The 18,595-nt window shown below is 43.4% G+C and overlaps 1 protein-coding gene across 3 annotated transcripts in view; it reads left to right on the forward strand.

Moving 5' to 3' along the window:
- Positions 1-18,595, forward strand: part of ESR1 (estrogen receptor 1) — a 402,846-nt gene that overhangs the window by 111,744 nt on the left and 272,507 nt on the right. Inside the window, exons 1-2 of one of the 3 annotated variants that reach the window (XM_027972563.3) lie at positions 1,930-2,046; positions 4,100-4,623. In XM_027972563.3, coding sequence (XP_027828364.1) covers positions 4,169-4,623 — 455 coding nt within the window. In that variant the 5' untranslated portion in view covers positions 1,930-2,046; positions 4,100-4,168. Of the gene's footprint in view, positions 1-1,929; positions 2,047-3,470; positions 3,624-4,099; positions 4,624-18,595 lie in introns of those variants that run through there. The other 2 variants (XM_042253634.1, XM_042253635.1) reach the window with 2 other exon arrangements.

Below are 18,595 nucleotides of genomic sequence, written 5' to 3' on the forward strand. Positions count from 1 at the left end.
GCTAGAATGCTTAGGCGTGCCAAAGGCTACAGAAAGCCTATAGGAGTGCCCTGGGTGACTGCAGGGATAATGATGCTAGTCACAGACTGGGGGGTTGGAGAGGAGCCCCATGTCTGGGGGAAGGGAGAATGATGACTCATTTTCAATGAGCAGGCAATGCCCAAGAGACTGTTGGCAAAGTGGTCTGGAGATGCTCTCGATGGGGAGCTACAGAAATAGACTTGACCCTAATTCCCCAGCAAATGCCAGGAAGTCAAGGAGGGGAGTGTGAGCCTGTGCAGCTGGGGAGGGTAGAGGAGGGAACCAGGCTGTAAAGTTGTTTGCCAGAAGCACTAGAAGAAAACTGGCAAGGTTCGCTGTCCTTTCCCACCCACCATCATCAAGCCTGGGTGATGATTCTTACCAGGAATAGGAAGAGAATATGGGCAAGAGAGTGTTCTGGAAAACTGACTGTATCGGACATCTGGGACTAACTTTGATGGTTAGTTATAGAATAATCAAAGTCTGTGAAGAGATAATGAGACTTCTTATCCTTCCTGTGTTCAAGTAGAACAGTTGCAAAGTTCCTTTCCTCCCTCTTTCCCTCCTTTCTTCCTTCCCTTTTTTCCTCTCCTTCCTCCCCCTTCTTTCCCTTTCCTCTCCATTCTTTGCACATTCTTGTTTTATTGGGGACTGGCCTAGTACATGCATGGCCACGGTTGACCTAAAGGAGGAGTTAATACTCACAGCCATCAACAACAAAGGGTTCTGTGCTCTAATACTGCAATATTTTGGGACTTTCAAAGCACAAAATACTATTTGCATTATGACATTATTAACATTTTGGTAACTTTTTTAAAAATAACTTTTTACTTCTTTCTTTGTACTGGTCTTAAGAACCACTCATAAATCTCTCACTAACTGCATGAGGTACCAGGGCGAGAGACTGGCCACTCCTGGCATTGTGATTAGAACCATTTAATACCCAAAGCAGTGACTAATGTCTGGCAACAAAGGCTCCAGTAGGTGTCACATGTCCTTAGACATTGGTTAAGGGCCACTAGGAACACTTTCTTTGTATGTTGGTACCATGGTCAAGAGAAACATTGAGAACCTGGAGGCTCTATGTGGGCATCATTGGGAAACAGGTCCTCTACCCATGGTCAATGCCTCTACAACCAGAAAGCCTAAAATCAGTGCCAAACAAAGGCACCTACCTTTGTCTTATCTTCCTACTCTGGGATTTTGATGATATATTTTTTTTCATGTTTACTGAAAGCAGTCAACTGAGCTATTCGTGGAAAGGTTTGTGGGTTTGGTTAACGAGGTGGAGGAATATTACATTTCAGTTGGAAACACATCCCTAGAATGCCAAAACATTTATTCCAAAGTCTGGTTTCCTGGTGCAATGGGAGGCACGGCAACAGTGTGTCTGTTCAGAGGCAGGGGGATGGTGAGGAGGGACAGGGCGGGCTGGGGCCAGCAAGGCATCGGAGGCATCGGATCCAAGTGGATCCCAGAAGGCTTTTATTGTTAAATTATATTCTTCAGGAAAAACCGCCTGTGTCACATTTTGTAAACTTGATATCCACGCACTTTTGACTGGCATTCTATTTTAGCCATAAGCCTATGACTTCCAGCAAGCCTGCTTTCCCTCTTGCCTCGGATGGCAGCAGACAACATGGCACACTTTCTAGGCTCCAGGGAGAAGGAGCAGAAAGGCTTGGGAGTGTTGGTTCCATCCAATAACGCTGACTTGAGTGTGCCACCCCGCTCCCTGTGAGCAGACAGCAAGCCTCTCCTCACTCTCCACTGCCATTCATCCAGCTCTGTGCGGCAGCCCAGCTGCTCTGTCTGCCGGGAGGGGCTGCCAAGTGCCCTGCCTACTGGCTGCTTCCCGATTCCCTGCCATCCCACATGCAAACACATCCCCACATGCTCTGCCTTGCTCACACCCGGAGCCACAGGCACACGGGAGCACATTCTTCCCTTCCTTCTCACTGTCTCAGCCCTTGACTTCTACAAGCCCATGGAACATTTCTGGAAAGGCGCTCTTGATCCAGCAGGGTAGGACTATTTTGATTTCTCTTCGCAGCTTTAGCATTTTGAGAAAGCAACTCACCTTTCTGACCAGTGTCTGTTATCTGAGCAGGGAGATAAGGATTTGCTGTTTTCCCTGGGTTTGTGTGTGCATCTCCTTCTGCTTTCAGGACCCGTAGGGTTCTTTGTGTAATTTACACAGAATTCGGCAGGTTCAGATTTTTCAGAGTCCTCTGAAGTGCTTGTGCATGGTTTTTTTTCCTTAAGATGTTTGAAAATTGAAAGTGTGATTTACGGAAACGAAGTCATCTGTAAAAAGATTGCTTTGGAAAGTAATGGTTGCTGGCCATAAAGAGAAATATCTGTGATTCGCCTAATGTGTTTTTAACCCTTTCTTTGCTTATAATTCTAGTTATGGATGCTGAGCTCAGTTTTGGCTTCATAGTAAATCAGTTATATCTACATATTATCCCCCAATGCTCTGTCTGTTCTTATAAGAATTAGGTAGGTAGAATTAGAATTATGTACTTACTAGTATAAAGATATCCCCAGGTATTACTGTCAGTGATAGCCTCTTTGGCATTTATATATGGAAATTTTGTCAGGTATCCTGTCAAGTGTTTGGGATAGCAATTAAAACCAAGTATCAGTTGTATCAGAATTCATTAGACTGGGGACAAGGAAGTTTATTAAAAAGTATAAACTGTCCATGATTATAGGTACACAGTGTATTTACCATAATTTTAAATATATATTTATATACACACATTATATATATATACATTATATATTATTTATTCTAATATATTATATATATATAATGTATTTGAGCAGGTTTAACTTTTAACTCAGTACCAAACTTTTTCCTGTTTCTTTTTCAATCTGGATATTTGAATCTGCATATCCTAGTCCAAGTGAACCAAGAAGGTCCAATCGGAGTACAAAGGAACAGAAAGGCATCACTGACTTTCAAAATTTGTTGCTGATTTTAAAATTTGTTGCTGAGACCATCAGTACAACATAATTGCTAAAGATGTGGTTAATGACCTCAGGTTTTTTTTTTATTTTTTTTTTATGGAAGGGTCACATTTCATATTCAGTTTTCTGAAGTTCTGGTTGCATAGTCCGTGGAAAGCATGAAGACCCATGTCCTCCTAACAGAAAGGTTTTGGTAAATCGTCATTCACATTAGAATTCCTAATGGACACAAGTACAGTACTGTGGTCCAACACAGACAAGGCGGGCTGGGAAAATCTCGGAAGATCGCGGCTGGAGGCGACCACTTTGGGAGAATTTTTTAGACGAGGGAAACTGAGGTCAGGTAGCACTCTCCTGAAGGCAAAACTCGGCTCTTCCTATACGCACACCTTGAATCTCCGCCCCCTTTCCCCGGACGCCTGCGATCAGTCTCTGCAGCTGCTAAATATAGCTGTCTGCATCGGCAACCGCACACCCCACTCTATCTACCATATCTCGGTTACAGAGTGGTCCTCCCCAGGGTCATTCTATGTACACACTACGTATTTCCAGCCAACGAGGAGCGTGAATCAAACAGCACGGGAGACAAACAGAGATAGATTGGAGCCTGGCACGGGGCACATAAGGTAGCACGTTAGAGAAAGCTGGCCCCGGGATGAGTCTTCCGAGTTGGTTTGAAACCCGTCTTCTCCGGGCCACCTTTAGGAGATCCCTCGGCGCCCCCGCCCTCCTGCCGTGAAATCCAGCCTCTATCCAGCAGCGGCAAGTAAAGTAAAGTTCAGGGAAGCTGCTCTTTGGGATCTCTCCAAAACGAGTTGCGCGCCTGGAATGATGTTGAAGGCAACGTCAGGGGCAGGCAGCAGCCCCTGGCCGGGGGCCAGCACCTTTGTCATGCCTATGAGCTCGGGAGAGCTGTACTTAAAGTTGGAGACCCGAGCCCGCGAGTTGGCAGAGCGTGCTCGCGCAGGGCTGCACTTGCTCGCGTCCGGCGGCCGCCGCGCTCCTCGGGACGGGGCCGGCTCCCCGGGGCCCGGCCGGCGCTCGCGTCGCGGCGGGACATGCGCTGCGCCGCCTCTAACCGCGGGCTGTGCTCTTCTTCCAGGTGGCCGGCCGGCTGCTGAGCCCTCTGCCGCGGGGGGAGACGGTCTGCGCCGGCCCGCGGCCGCTCACCATGACCATGACCCTACACACCAAAGCGTCCGGCATGGCCCTGCTGCACCAGATCCAAGCCAACGAGCTGGAGCCCCTGAACCGCCCGCAGCTCAAGATCCCCCTGGAGCGGCCCCTGGGCGAGATGTACGTGGACAGCAGCAAGCCCGCCGTGTACAACTACCCCGAGGGCGCCGCGTACGACTTCAACGCCGCGGCCGCCGCCTCCGCGCCCGTCTACGGCCAGTCGGGCCTCCCCTACGGCCCCGGGTCCGAGGCGGCGGCGTTCGGCGCCAACGGCCTGGGGGCCTTCCCGCCGCTCAACAGCGTGTCTCCGAGCCCGCTGGTGCTGCTGCACCCGCCGCCGCAGCCCCTCTCGCCCTTCCTGCACCCGCACGGCCAACAGGTGCCCTATTACCTGGAGAACGAGCCGAGCGGCTATGCGGTGCGCGAAGCCGGCCCTCCCGCCTACTACAGGTAACCCGCGCCGCCCGCCGCGCCCCGTCGGGGTGGTCGCCGCGCGCGGGGCGGCGGGAGGGAGCGGGGGCGAGGGGCCGCGCGGCGCGGAGGGAGCGGGGCCCGCAGGCCGCGGGGCTGGGCGCCCGGCCGCAGCCGCAGCCCGAGCCGGGGCCGCGCGACCCGAGGGCTAGCGCGCCGCCCGGCCTGGGGTCACGGGTGCATCTCGTGTTCTCGAGAGTCAAGTTCTCTGGCCCAGCAGCTTAAAAAAAAATTTTTTTTTTTAATTTTAATTTTTTTTCCTTCTCCACCGCCCCCCCCCCCCGCCCCCATGTCTGCTTGATACGCAGATCTGAAACCCCGTGTGCTTCCTAACTAAACAAATATTGGAAAACCGTGCAAAGCAGAGGTTTTTTTAGTTGGGGAGGGGGACACCCCAGAGCCAACACACATAAGGTGCTTTGAGTCCCCAGAAAAGGTCCCGCTTTGGTACTTAAGGCTGGAGGTGTTTGGGACTCGCTGAGCTCAGTGTTATTTATTTATATTAGTAGTAGTATTTAACAATTTTGTTTTACTGTGCTTGCCAAATTTCCCTGCTCCTCGATTTTCGGGTTGGAAATATGCACGCTCTGATAATGATGAGGATGGTGGTGGCAAAGGTGATTTCCTCGGGGAGCGATTTCTGGCCCGTCTTTCTCCCCGTCCCACCTAGGAGGGCTGCGGGGCTGAAACGCGCCCCTCAGAAGACCCTAGAGTTGGATGGGTCTTAAGGAGTTTTCTGATTTCTGAGTTACCCGGACTGAGTCCGTGTCAGAGCCCAGTGCTGGCAGAAGACTTCTGACATCCCGAGATTTATGTGTCCTGTGAGTTTGAAACATGCCACATCGAAGCACGAGTGTTTTGAAATACTTTCCTTACAGCTAAGTTTCATTTCTGGCCTACGGGGCACAGAATGCCCCCGGGAGTGCCGTGCCCGAGTTCAGCCCGGTTCTGTGCTTTTCCTTCAGGGGAAGAAGCAGATGGTAGCTCAGGGCACACAGGGACGTTTTTCTGACTTAGAGGCAAATGTTTTGTGTCTTCTTCTTTTTTGTTGTTGTTGTTGTTTTTTTTTTTTTTTCTTTTTCATAGAGATGACACTTTCCTTCTCCCTTCTTGCTCTCATTTTCCCTTTGACAATTTCTCCCTTCTCTTCCTGATGGACTCCAAAAGGGCTTAGGCAGGGAGTCCTGGGGAATACCAGTGCTCTAGGTGCTGCTGGACAGGGGTGCCACGGAGTGGGTTTGAGAGACCTTAGGGCGCCCACGTGGCTGGGCGTTGAGTTAGGCACTGTCTCATTGTACACTGGTGTCTGGACCTGCCTTTCATCCTTAACCCAGACCCTTCTGTATTGCAAGCTGGGATGATTTTCCATTCAGTGTTCTATTTCCAGAGATATTTATAGTAGAAGCAGCAGGAGGAAGGTGCCAAGTGGCCCCAGAGAATTTGAAGGGGAGATCATGGGCTATCTGAGCACACTCCACATCCTTTAGCCTCTGAAAAGATTTTAGAACACCCCACAGCCAGGCAGGTCCAGCCTGAGTTATTCCATAGAAGACTCACTAGGATGAACAAACTTTCACAAGTTGGCGTCTGTCAAATTCATTTTACTTGTTTTAATTCAGGGTTAAAATGGGAAATGAAAAAGAATTTATTCTGCCTGCTTTTTTTTTTTCAAGTGTTAGAACAAAATCTAACGATTAAGTCTGATTCACACCTTTTAAACTCCTTGATGTGAAGGAAGGCATTGATATGATGTGAGTTCCATAACCTCGTGGTAGACTCCAGAAACTATTTTCTTTTCCATTTAATTTTCAGTTCTTTTATTGCAAATTAATGCCACTGAATTTCAATGGGCACTAATGAGACTGCTTCTCAGTGGATTATTTACTGCCTTGCCAGTAATTACAAAGTGAGCATGGTCAAATGAAGAGGGGATCACATTTTATTCAAAATTGTTCATCATCCCAGTGGCAAATACTATCCCTATAATATGCCCCATCTTAAACTTTTTGCGTTAGATAATATTCTGGTACTTTTGAAAAAAGAAAAAGGGAACTTTCAAAAATAATAAAGGTAAAAAACTCAGTACGTATGGGATTCCAGATGGAAATTCATTTTCAGAATAATTTTTTCCTTTGGCATTTATTTTCCATAACATCCTTTTTTTAATGTTTGAATTTTGCCTTTTATTACCCAGGGAGGAAAAGAAGACTATCAAACAGAATTATTTTACACAGACAGATGTTACTTAATATTTTTCCCCATCTCAATTTTACTGTTTGAATGACTGGGTAAAAAGAAAAGAGCTGATTAGATTCTTTCAGGAACCCTTAGTTTTCTTCAGTAGTTATCAAAAGTTTGGGGGCCGAAAGCAAGTGTTTTTAGATGGCTTGTCATGATCCAGAGGATCATGAAATTAGTTTAGTGAGTCTAGAACATTTTTTTAAAGGAATAAAATATTAAAAAAATAGAAAATACTCAAGTGGGTAATATCTAATAAGAGCAGATTTTGTTTCCTGACAATTTATTTTAATTATCCATGCTTATGTGTGCTGGATGTGATTAAAATGTATTTCTTATTCTGGCTTGAGGTAAAGAAGTTTGAAAGCTACTGACCTAAAATGTTATGGTCAGTAGAAAACAAAAAGTTCAGGTAAGTGCCTGGTTGTTTTATAGACACAAACCAAAAAACAGTTTTGATTGTTTCTGTTTTATTTTTTGCTTACAAATCAGCTGGTGACTTTAGGTCAGTTAGGTTACCCTTTATTACTTAACTTTATTCTTAACTTTTCCATTTGTAAAATGCTATTGTGTGGATTGTCCAGCTAAATGTCCCACTGGGATGTTCAAAGAATTTATGTGGCATTCACATCATTTTATCATTAAGATGCTACGGGTGCTTTCTTCTGTTGGCCATAATATGCAGCCATATCTATGTAGGAAGACATGTAACAGATAAGACTGCCCTGGGCATATAGTAACGGGAGAAAGATGGTTATATATCCCAACAAATTGTTATTGAAAGGGAATAAATTTGTAAATGGGCAAGCTGTGACCTGCAAAATATGTCTTAGCTAAAATTTCATGATGAAGGCAAGTGTGAGTTACCTTATCCTGGGTTCCTTAGCATGTTTAAACATCTTAGAAGGTTTGAATAAAACTGAAGAAGAAAATTAATTATATCCACTATGTTTTAAAAATTCAAATGAGGTGTATAACACTCCATGCTGGTGTCAGTCTTATCACTGAGTATTCTTAGAGGTGAAATATTGCCCTCTTTTCCAAAAAATTGACCAATATCCAAACTTCTACATCAAAGCCAAAGCCCTAGAAATTTGTCTTCTGGGTGTATGCATATTTTCAGTGCTCAGCTTGTGCATCGGTGAACATTTGAACTATTTTTCAACTTTAAGCAAGGCTCACTTCTAGAGAGAGGTTTGAATGGTTAAGTTTCAAGTTTTCAGTAATTCTTTCTTTGTAGTTAGGTGATATCTTAGCACCCTTTTTCCCTGGTCTTACTTTTCTTCAGTTATTTAAATTGTTACTGTGTACCTGATTGTGTGGGTCTGCGAATAGTTCAAGAGCCACGTATTGCTTCAAGATTGAATATATTTTGGATTGAAACAGGATCACATCTTAAAACCCCATTTCATTTTCACCTACTCTATGTGGCTTGTGCATGTTTGGTAGAAAGCCCCCTGAAAGATAATTGTCACTTATTCTAGTCTTCTTTCTCACACTCAGCTAATTTGGATCTCTGAATTGCTTTTGTGAATGTATTTAAGATGTAGAATTCATAATTTAGGAAAATTCAGGTTCAGCATTTTGGTTTCTTATAAATTTTAAGGATATGAAAGACAGGGGTAAGAAACTGACCATGGCAAGAACCGTAGATACAGGAAAAACTATCAAAGACATCAAACTTTTCAGTAAGGCTAAGATAGTAGTACTTTCATCAAGCAAGCTAGTATATGCAAAAGCAATGCATAAGCTATACAAGCGATTTTATTCACATGTTAATATTTGTTCTGGTGTTTTATAAGCTAAAAAAATACTGTAGGGAAGAACTGGCTTAAATGGTCAGGAGTTTCACTACAAATATAGATTGATGATAATATAAACTCATTTTCTGTGGAAGCCAAATTTAAATAAAATCTTTATTACCATCTGCAACATTTGTTTGCAGTCGGGGTTTTCATAAAGAACTTTTATCTTATACATACATTTTTTAAAAAGTCAAAACCCTGATTATGTGAAAATAGTTTTATATAAGGAAGTATATGAATTATATTTTTTCTAAAATGTGTACTCAGCAAAAAATAATAAATCTAAGTCCTTCCAATGACTTCAGTATTATTTTTAATGTAACTTTAGAAGGACCCAGTAGAGAAGGCAGCGGGCTAAGTATGTTCCCTTCTTCTTTAGGTTACATTGAATGGGTAAAAGCAAATTGCTTATTTTGTTTAATTCCAAGCCCCAGTTTGCGTATCGAAGAAAGGAAAACAGAATGCCGTAACTGTTTAGAACCAAAATTCATACTCCAAAGAAAGTGCTATGTAAGTCCCCAGAATTCAGCCACTTGAACACAAACCAGCTAAAGTGAAAGTGTAAATAATTTTATGGAAAGGAGGCAGTTCACCAAAATCATCGAGTAGTTTTATTTTATATTTTAAACTCTGCTGGTGAGTTAACCTGTAAGGTCAGTTTTTAAGAAGTGTGTCTGAGCTTCCCATACTCTCTCTCTAAAACATATTCTCACAGTGTCGTCTGAAATCTGAGGATTGAACTGGACTGGAGGTGACTGCAAACGCCTTTATGATATTCTTGACCTCATGAGAGAAGAAACGAATGCCGAGTTCTCATCTTAGAGAATATTAGTAGGAATTATGAGGGGGGAGATGTTTTACATAAATCAACAACAGTTTTAATTATGTGTATATGTTTAGACCCTGTTAAAAATACAAAGGCTAGAAAGGCAACTATTTTGGTCCCAACTGACAAAATTTTATCTATTTTAACAAAGTGATAAGTTAATCAGAAAGACTAGGATTGACTCCACAGGCATCAAGAATGATTGAGTGAAAGGAGAGTTATTTAGTAAGGTGTAGTAGCTAAGTGCAATGACTCTGGACTCAGACTGCGAGGCACCCAGTCCGAGCTTGACAGTGGGCCACCTGTGAGAGCTCAACCAAATTGCCCAGTCCTCAGTTTCTCCCTTTTTTTAAAAAAACGAGACAATAAAATTCTCTTCATTTAGGATGATTATAAAGCTTAAACAAAATACTGCAGACTTAAAAAAAAAAATAGTGCCTAATCCATTGTAAACTCTCAATGACTTAGATCTCAATGCTAGAAGAAAATTATTTCACAATTCTGTAGTCAAACATTATTTTGCACCTGGGTTAATGAAGAAGACTAAGGATTTTAATCAAAATCAGTGTTAAATATTATGCAAAATAAATCTTACACAAACTTCAGTTCGATTGTTTCAATTTACTGAGGTTCTGAGATTCTTAAATAGTGATATGGTGGTGTGATGGTGGAAGCCACGATGATGGTGGCTTTGGCAAAGGAAGGAGGGGATGGTAATGATGATGGTGGGTTAGCAGCAATGAGGTGCTGATGTCAGTTTGGGTAGGCAGTGTTTCTGAATGTCTATTATGTAGCCTGGAGATATCTATCCAGATAGAAATCAAGCATTTTTAATGTACTTTGCTCTTTTCTGTGGTGATATAATTTAGACACATAGTCAAAATTTTCCATAATAATACTGTCAATGACACGGATATCCTAAATCTGTTAAGTGCCTCTCATTGCCATACAGAAATTCAAAAAGAACAATCCAAACAAGCCTGGATTGCTTTCTTTCTGTGTTTCTCTCCTGAACCTTTTAGGGGAACATGGTGCATCCTTAGTTTGTTCCCATAACATCTTCTCCTTGAATCAAATATGTCATCTTTCAGGAGGTAGTAGGCAACTCCGACTTGTTATTTTCTGCTTTCTGAAACTCCTGTGGTTTAGGCTTGAGAAAATTAGGGTGGTTCAATGAAACTTAATTAAGAAAATTTCAGAACTAGACATTTCCCAATGAGCCCTGAAAAAATTCACATGGGGGTCCTTCTTTTTGAAGGTTCCCCCAAAGTATCACCTCCAAGAGGAGCCAGAAACCCCTGAGGGTTTCATGTTCAGAGTCACAACTTCAGCTTGGCCTCTACAGAGCTGCCTGTCCCAGAGGCTCCCTCTCTGTAGTTGAGGTTCTGTCTAGATTGCATCCCTCTGTCCCCTTGTCCCCAACGGTGGTGGGTGCAGGGACACAAGCTGTCTTGTGTGTGCCTGCGAGGCACTACTTCCTGGGCAGTTTTCTTGGCAAATCAATTCACGACTCATTTCTCTCACGTAAAGACTTGGAATTTCTTTTAAGACCCTGAAAGTAAAAGATAATTCTCTTTTGATTCCCTGCAACCAAATAATGTTAGAAATAGTAATTTGTGCATTGGCATCCTTTCTCTTTCCTCCACTGATCTTTGTGCTAATAGTCCCTTCTATTTTGTTTCTTTGCTCTATTTTCTAACGTTCTTCCCTTTAAACATTTCTTGGCTTCTTTTCCGCTATCCAGCTTTCTTTCTCTCTTTTCTGTTTTAGTCACTCCATCTGTGTAGTCCCAGATTTTTTCTTCCATCTTTTCTGGTTTATTTCTTTATTGACCTGTGTCGTCTGTTATTTTAATAAAATTTGGAAAAGGGTTCAGCAGAATTCCTCCCTAGCCTAGGAAGGCCAGTGGTGTAAGAATATGCCTTAATAACCCAGTCATGACGTTAAAAGTGGCATTAACAACAGTAAAAGTTTCAAGAATGATTTTTGTTTCTTGTCTCTAAGGAGAGATGCTTAACAAAAATTCAGGACAAAAATTTCACTTAGTGAAATTGGTCCGGCAACTTATTCATTCATTCATTCATTTGGCCAACTACACACTTGTTCCAAAGTGTGTAAGTTCACCAGGGGCATAGATGAAATAAAACGTGTGTTTATATTCTTAGCAGTTCACACATCAGTGTTAGCACGGAGCAGCCAGGAGCCTTACTGCATGGATGGCTGCAATCCCAGGGCCACAGTCTTCTGCATGTGGATTTGTTAAGGAGGTGACAGAAAGTGCAGCCTTGTATGTTATCTTCTGGCGGTCTACGTTTCAGGAGCCTATATTCACACAAACTTACACTACCCATATAGAGCTGACTATAATTTCCCACTTTGTCAACAAAAACACTCTTTTTTTTAACAGTCATAGATCCGTCCATGATTCATTTTACTTGATGTTTTTTTAAGTGTTAGTTTTTTTTTTTTTTTTGGCATAACTTTCGCTGTACAACATTGTCAGAAATGTACTTGATTTTAAAGGCTGTTTTTGTTGTTTTGGTTGCTGAGTTGTTCTTTGCGACCCCATAGACCTTTAGCCGTCAGGCTCCTCTGTCTATGGGATGTCCTAGGCAAGAATACTGGAATGGGTTGCCATTTCCTTCTCCAAGGGATCTTTTTGACCCGGTGATTGAACCTATGTCTTTTACGTCTTATGCATTGCAGGTGGGTTCTTTACCCACTGAGCCACCTGGGAAGCTGGTAGTTTGACTTTTTTTTTTTTTTTTTGAAGACCTTCTGTTTCTGCTGGACTATTTCAGGCACTTCAGAGAGAGAAGTGCATTATAATCTTGCATGCTAATTTGACTGCAAGAGTCAATTTAGTTACAATGAGAAGGTATTTTCTTCAGTTACCTGACAAAACCTGAGAGGCCTCCAGAAGCTTCTTGGATTTCTAATGGGAGGAACCCCTGAGCTCTGGTCTGAACAGAAAGCTGATCTTATATCACAGTATTTCTCTGAGCCCTTAGCAAAGCGCATGGTACATGAAGTGCCTAGAAGCGTGGTGGGCAGGAAGTACCAGTTACCCTGATTCCCTCTGGCCTCTTGCAGGGAGTCAGGAAGAGATCTTTAGATGGGATTGGAAGAATGTGAGGAGTTTTAGAATCTCCTTTCCTTCACCGGGCATTTCAAGTTCATTGATTCCCATTATTCATGGACTGCACATTTACAAATTCACCTACTCGCTGACATTTTTTGTCACCTTCCAATCACTCAGTACTCTCGGTCACTTTCTCGGTCATTCGCGGCAGCACGGGCCATGCGCAAAGTAGTGAAAAGTTTGAATCATCTGACGTGCGCGGTCCCAGCTGAGGTCAGACCAGGCGAGCTCTGCCTGCTTGTTTCAGATCTCAGACTGTAAACAAGTGTCCTGGTTGAGGTCTGTTTACTGCCACTTTGTGTGTGTGTGTGTTTGCATTTTTGTGCTTTTCATTTAGTGATTTTGCTCTTTAGAAAGCCTGGTGCTGAAGTGCTGTCTAGCGTTCCTAAGTGCAAGAAGGCTGTGATGTGCCTTATGGAGAAAGTACAGATTAGATAAACTTCGCTCAGCATGGGTTATAGTGCTGTTGGCCATGATTTTACTGTAGACAAACCAGCAATGTATGTTAAATAAGATGTCTTTAAACAGAAACACACACACACAGATGAAGCAAGGCTGTATAGTATTTGGTTGATGAAAATGTTACAACTAGAGGCTCTCTCAATGGAGAAGGCAGTGCCACCCCACTCCAGTACTCTTTTCTGGAAAATCCCATGGATGGAGGAGCCTGGTAGGCTGCAGTCCATGGGGTCGCGAAGAGTTGGACACGACTGAGCGACTTCACTTTCACTTTTGACTTTCATGCATTTGGAGAAGGAAATGGGAACCCACTCCAGTGTTCTTGCCTGGAGAATCCCAGGGACGGCGGAGCCTGGTGGGCGGCCATCTATGGGGTCGCACAGAGTTGGACACGTCTGAAGTGACTTAGCAGCAGCAGCAGCAGAGGCTCTCAAGAACCTAACCCTGTATTTCCCCTAGGAGTAATGATTCATTATCCACTAACTCAATGATTGTGGTGCCTTGATAGAATGTAACTGCAAGTACTGAAATAAGATTGTATATAATAGAGTGATGAAGGCACTGGTTTGGGAGACAAGCACCTTATTTCTCAATCCCTGTCTAGCTGTAATCTCTGACTCCATGTGCCTTAGTTTACTCATCTGTAAAATGTTGATCAAAATAGGCCCTACATCTTTTGGTAGTTGGGAAGATTAAACGAGTTCAGAGATGTCATGGGCTTTCAACATGCCCAGCACATAGCCAGCCACATTTTTTTTTTATTACTTCTTTGATGGAGAATTGAGTATTCTACACAGAAGAAGGTGAATATGAGTGCTCTTTAAGAGTCTGGAGTGTTTGTAACTTCCCTATGTGTGTTTATTTTGCCTTCAAGGGACCAGCTTTAACACCCTGTTGTGATTAGAAGTTAAACTTTTCCAACCTAAAGGAAACAGGCAGCTAATATTTTTCAAAATGCTTAGTATATGCCAGCTACTGTGCTAGCAAAATGAAATCAAGCAGCTATAGTAAACCCCAAATAAATTTTTTAAAAAAAGTAAATCAGTTAAAAAAAAAAAAAAAAGAGCGAAAGACGTAAAATACTCTGGACTGAAGCAATTCCAGAGAGGGAAGAAGTTAAAACTCAGGTAAACAGTCTATGGAAAAGCTATGACATATAAGGTAAGGAGAGGATTTCTCTGTGATCTGGAAAGAAGGATGCAGAGACGAAAGAGGAATAGAAGCCAGAATGTACAGAGTATCTAGAAAAGTTGATTTTCAACCCGGCTGCACATTTGGATCAAAGATGATTTCAGAATCACCCAGATGATTAAAAAACTACAGATACCTGGGCCATATCTCAGCAGTGTTAATGTCTGCTCTGGGAGTGAAGCGGAAATAAGCAATTAAAAGAACAAAACAAAACAACAAAACTCCATGAGCTTTCCTCCTGGGTAGTCTGCTGATTCACGGTCTCCCAGCATTTCTGAAAGCTTTATCACACAATCTTCCTAGGCCTGTCTATCACAGCGGCCCCAGGCCGTGTTCTGACCCTGAGGAGAACAATTCAGACCCAGGGCTGCCTGCTTTCCGAGTCTCCATTTCACTGAGCCACTTGGGTTTCAGAAGCAGAGAGATAAAGGAATGCCAAAGAGAAAAATGGCAGTAACATTAATTTCTACTCCTCATCTTTCCAAAATAATGTATAAAGCACGCAGTTGCATTAAGAGTATGAGGCTGCAGGCTTTTGCCACTGGATATGAAGATGAATTTAGGAAACGACCTAAAACAGGGATGTAAATATAGTTGACCCTCAAGCAACACAAGTTTGAACTGCTCACATTCTTGTATAGGTGGATGGTTTCAGTACTAAGTTCTATAGTGCTACATAATCTTCCGTTGGCTGAATCCGCAGATGCTGAAGTAGGCATACAGAAGGAACCACAGATATGGAGGCAGACTATAAGTTATACTAGGAATATTTGGAAATAAATTGCAGTCGATTGGCACCCACAATCCCTGTGTTGGTTCAAGAGTCAAGTGTACGTACCTATGCCGATTAGCGGGCCTTATTTGGGTTTTTGTCAAAGGTTTAGATAATTGAAGGTCACTGAAGTCTTTGAACCTTCCCCTCAATAGGGTTCACTTCTCTTCAGTTCTTCTGATCGTTGCCACACACCCAGACGCTAGCATTGTTGATATAACCTCTAAATATCAATATCAGGATAATTGATTGATTGTGCCAGATTTCCAGTTGTGTTTTTGGAAAGTTCCTCAAACATTTCAATGTGGAGGCCTTAATTAAAACTCTTCCTGTGTACTCCTTTTTGTTGGGAAGTGTTTGCAGAATTCTTTCTGGAGATAAACGGCTCACTCGTTGATGAGGGAAATGGGCATCCAGGCCCCTGACCTTGGCACATCGGCAGTTTGGGTTCAGCTTGGTAAAGTTCCCTCATTGCTCAATCTTCCTTGTGTGACTCTGCCCGGAATCTGCTGAAAGCAAGCCTTTGAAATCGCAGAAACATGTATACTTGTAGATCCTCAGGTTAGAAGTGAGCACAGGGCTCCTCTGATGTCCACAAGATGATCTAGGTGCCGCATAATGAAGCGCCATCCGCCCACAGGCCCAGGGCTCTCTGGTTCTTTGTGTCTGAGGCTCAGTAGTTGAGATCAGTGAGATCAAAGTTGCTTTTCCATAAAAAGCCCAACTCTCATCAAAGGCATCTGTGTTTGACATTAGAAAATGCTAGCCAAGATGTCAGGTGGCTGGTGGAAGCATTCACAGGTTCTAATGTTTTTAATGTTGGATAACTCTATAGTTCACAGAAAGGCTGTATGAGGCATCCATTTGCAGGTCTTGAAAACACACAAAGACACTCCTTCTCCAATGCCTCTCACGTCCTTCTCTCCTTTCTCTGCACTCAACCAGCTGTCTGTTATGGCTGTAATAATTCTGTCCAGGTTTTGCAGATTTTGAGCTTACAAACTCAAATTTTCCAGTTTACCTGAGCTTCCTACCCAAAGTATGCATTTGATTGGGTCCTTCCTCTGTGTCAAAGTCTTCAGTAGCTTCTCCTCATCACAAAACAGAGGCATATTCTGTAATGCAGCATTCAAAGACCTTGTCATTTGATTCCAGCTCGTCTCCTGCACTTAGCTCAGTGCAGCTCCACTCCATGAAGCTCTTGTTCAAAACCAAATCTGAATGGGCACCTTCCCACTTCTGTTGTTCACTCATCTCCCCCATGTACTTTTCTGTCTTCTTGTCCCGCCTATGTTAGACTGAGGGTACACACAAGTCAGAGCTCAGTTGAGTCAGTTCTTCTTGTCCCGCCTATGTTAGACTGAGGGTACACACAAGTCAGAGCTCAGCTGAGTCAGTTCTTCTTGTCCCGCCTATGTTAGACTGAGGGTACACACAAGTCAGAGCTCAGTTGAGTCAGTTCTTCTTGTCCCGCCTATGTTAGACTGAGGGTACACACAAGTGAGGGCTCAGTTGAGTCAGTTCTCCAGATGGGTTTTCCACGTGGCATTCTTTCAGGTTATTGTGCATGTGGAGCACCTTCTTGGGTAACCCTATTATGGAAGTCACCATGGAATGCCTTTCACTATAGTTGTGGATAGATTTGCCTCCCCTATCTATTTAATTGTTACCAATTAATTATAGGGGCTTCCCTGGTGGCTTAGGCAGCAAAGAATATGCCTGAAATGCAGGAGAACTGGGTTCAAATCCCTGGGTCGGGAAGATTCCCTGGAGAAGGAAATTGGAACACACTCCAGCATTCTTGCCTGGAGAATCCCATGGACAGAGGAGCCTGGTGGGCTACAGTCCATGGGGTTGCAAAGAGCCAGACATGACTGAGTGACTAACACTGCAGACTTCAGAATTAATTATTAATAACAGTAATACTATATGGCAGAAATCAACACAACATGGTAAGGTGATTATTCTTCAATTAAAAAAAAACTGTTCAGTTCACTCACTCAGTTGTATCTGACTCTTTGAGACCCCATGGACTGCAGCACGCCAGGCCTACCTGTCCATCACCAACTCCCAGAGCTTGCTCAAACTCATGTCCATTGAGTCCGTGATGCCATCCAACCTCCTCATCCTCTTTTATCCCCTTCTTCTCCTGCCTTCAGTCTTTCCCAGCATCAGGGTCTTTTCAAAAGAGTCAGTTCTTCGCATCAGTTGGCCAAGGATTGGAGTTTCAGCTTCAGCATCAATCCTTCCAATGAATATTCAGGACTGATTTCCTTTAGGATAGACTGGTTGGATTTCCTTGCTGTCCAAGGGACTCTCAAGAGTCTTCTCCAACACCACAGTTCAAAAGCATCAATTCTTCTGCACTTAGCTTTCTTCATAGTGCACCCATAAGGGTGGTGTCATCTGTATATCTGAGGTGACTGATATTTCTCCCGGCAGGCTTGATTCCAGTTTGTGCTTCATCCAGTCCAGCAGTTCTCATGATGTACTCTGCATATAAGTTAAATAAGCAGGGTGACAATATACAGCCTTGACGTACTCCTTTCCCGATTTGGAACCAGTCTCTTTTTCCATGTCCAGTTCTAACCGTTGCTTCCTGACCTGCATACAGATTTCTCGGAAGGCAGGTCAGGTGGTCTGGTATTCCTATCTCTTTCAGGATTTTCCACAGTTTGTGGTGATCCGCACAGTCAAAGGCTTTGGCATAGTCAATAAAGCAGAAATAGATGTTTTTCTGGAACTCTATTGCTTTTTTGAAGATCAAAAAAACTGTTAAATATCCCCCCAATGGCAATAATATTCAGTCATGTAGTATTAAGTCATTATTAAAATGAAATGATTGTTTTGTTAATTTTATGGATTCAGTTCAGTTCAGTTGCTCAGTCATGTCCGACTCTTTGGGACCCCACGAATCACAGCGCACCAGGCCTCCTCCCTGTCCATCACCAACTCCCGGAGTTCACTCAAACTCATGTCTATCGAGTCAGTGATGCCATCCAGCCATCTCATCCTCTGTCGTCTCCTTCTCCTCCTGCCCCCAATCCCTCTCAGCAGCAGGGTTTTTTCCAATCAGTCAACTCTTTGCATGAGGTGGCCAAAGTATCGGAGTTTCACCCTCAGCATCAGTCCTTCCAATGAACACCCAGGACTGATCTCCTTTAGAACGGCCTGGTTGGACCTCCTTGCAGTCCAAGGGACTCTCAAGGGTCTTCTCCAACACCACAGTTCAAAAGCATCAATTCTTTGGTCCTCAGCTTTCTTCACAGTCCAACTCTCACATCCATACATGACCACTGGAAAAACCATAGCCTTGACTTGTCGGACCTTTGTTGGCAAAGTAGTATCTCTGCTTTTCAATATGCTGTCTAGGTTGGTCATATCTTTCCTTCCAAGGAGTAAGCATCTTTTAATTTCATGGCTTTCATAGTCAAGAAAGCAGGAATAGATGTTTTTCTGAAACTCTCTTGCTTTTTCCATGATCCAGCGGATGTTGGCAATTTGATCTCTGGTTCCTC

This window comes from Ovis aries, chromosome 8 (genome assembly GCF_016772045.2).
Source record: "Ovis aries strain OAR_USU_Benz2616 breed Rambouillet chromosome 8, ARS-UI_Ramb_v3.0, whole genome shotgun sequence".
NCBI lineage: Eukaryota > Metazoa > Chordata > Mammalia > Artiodactyla > Bovidae > Ovis > Ovis aries.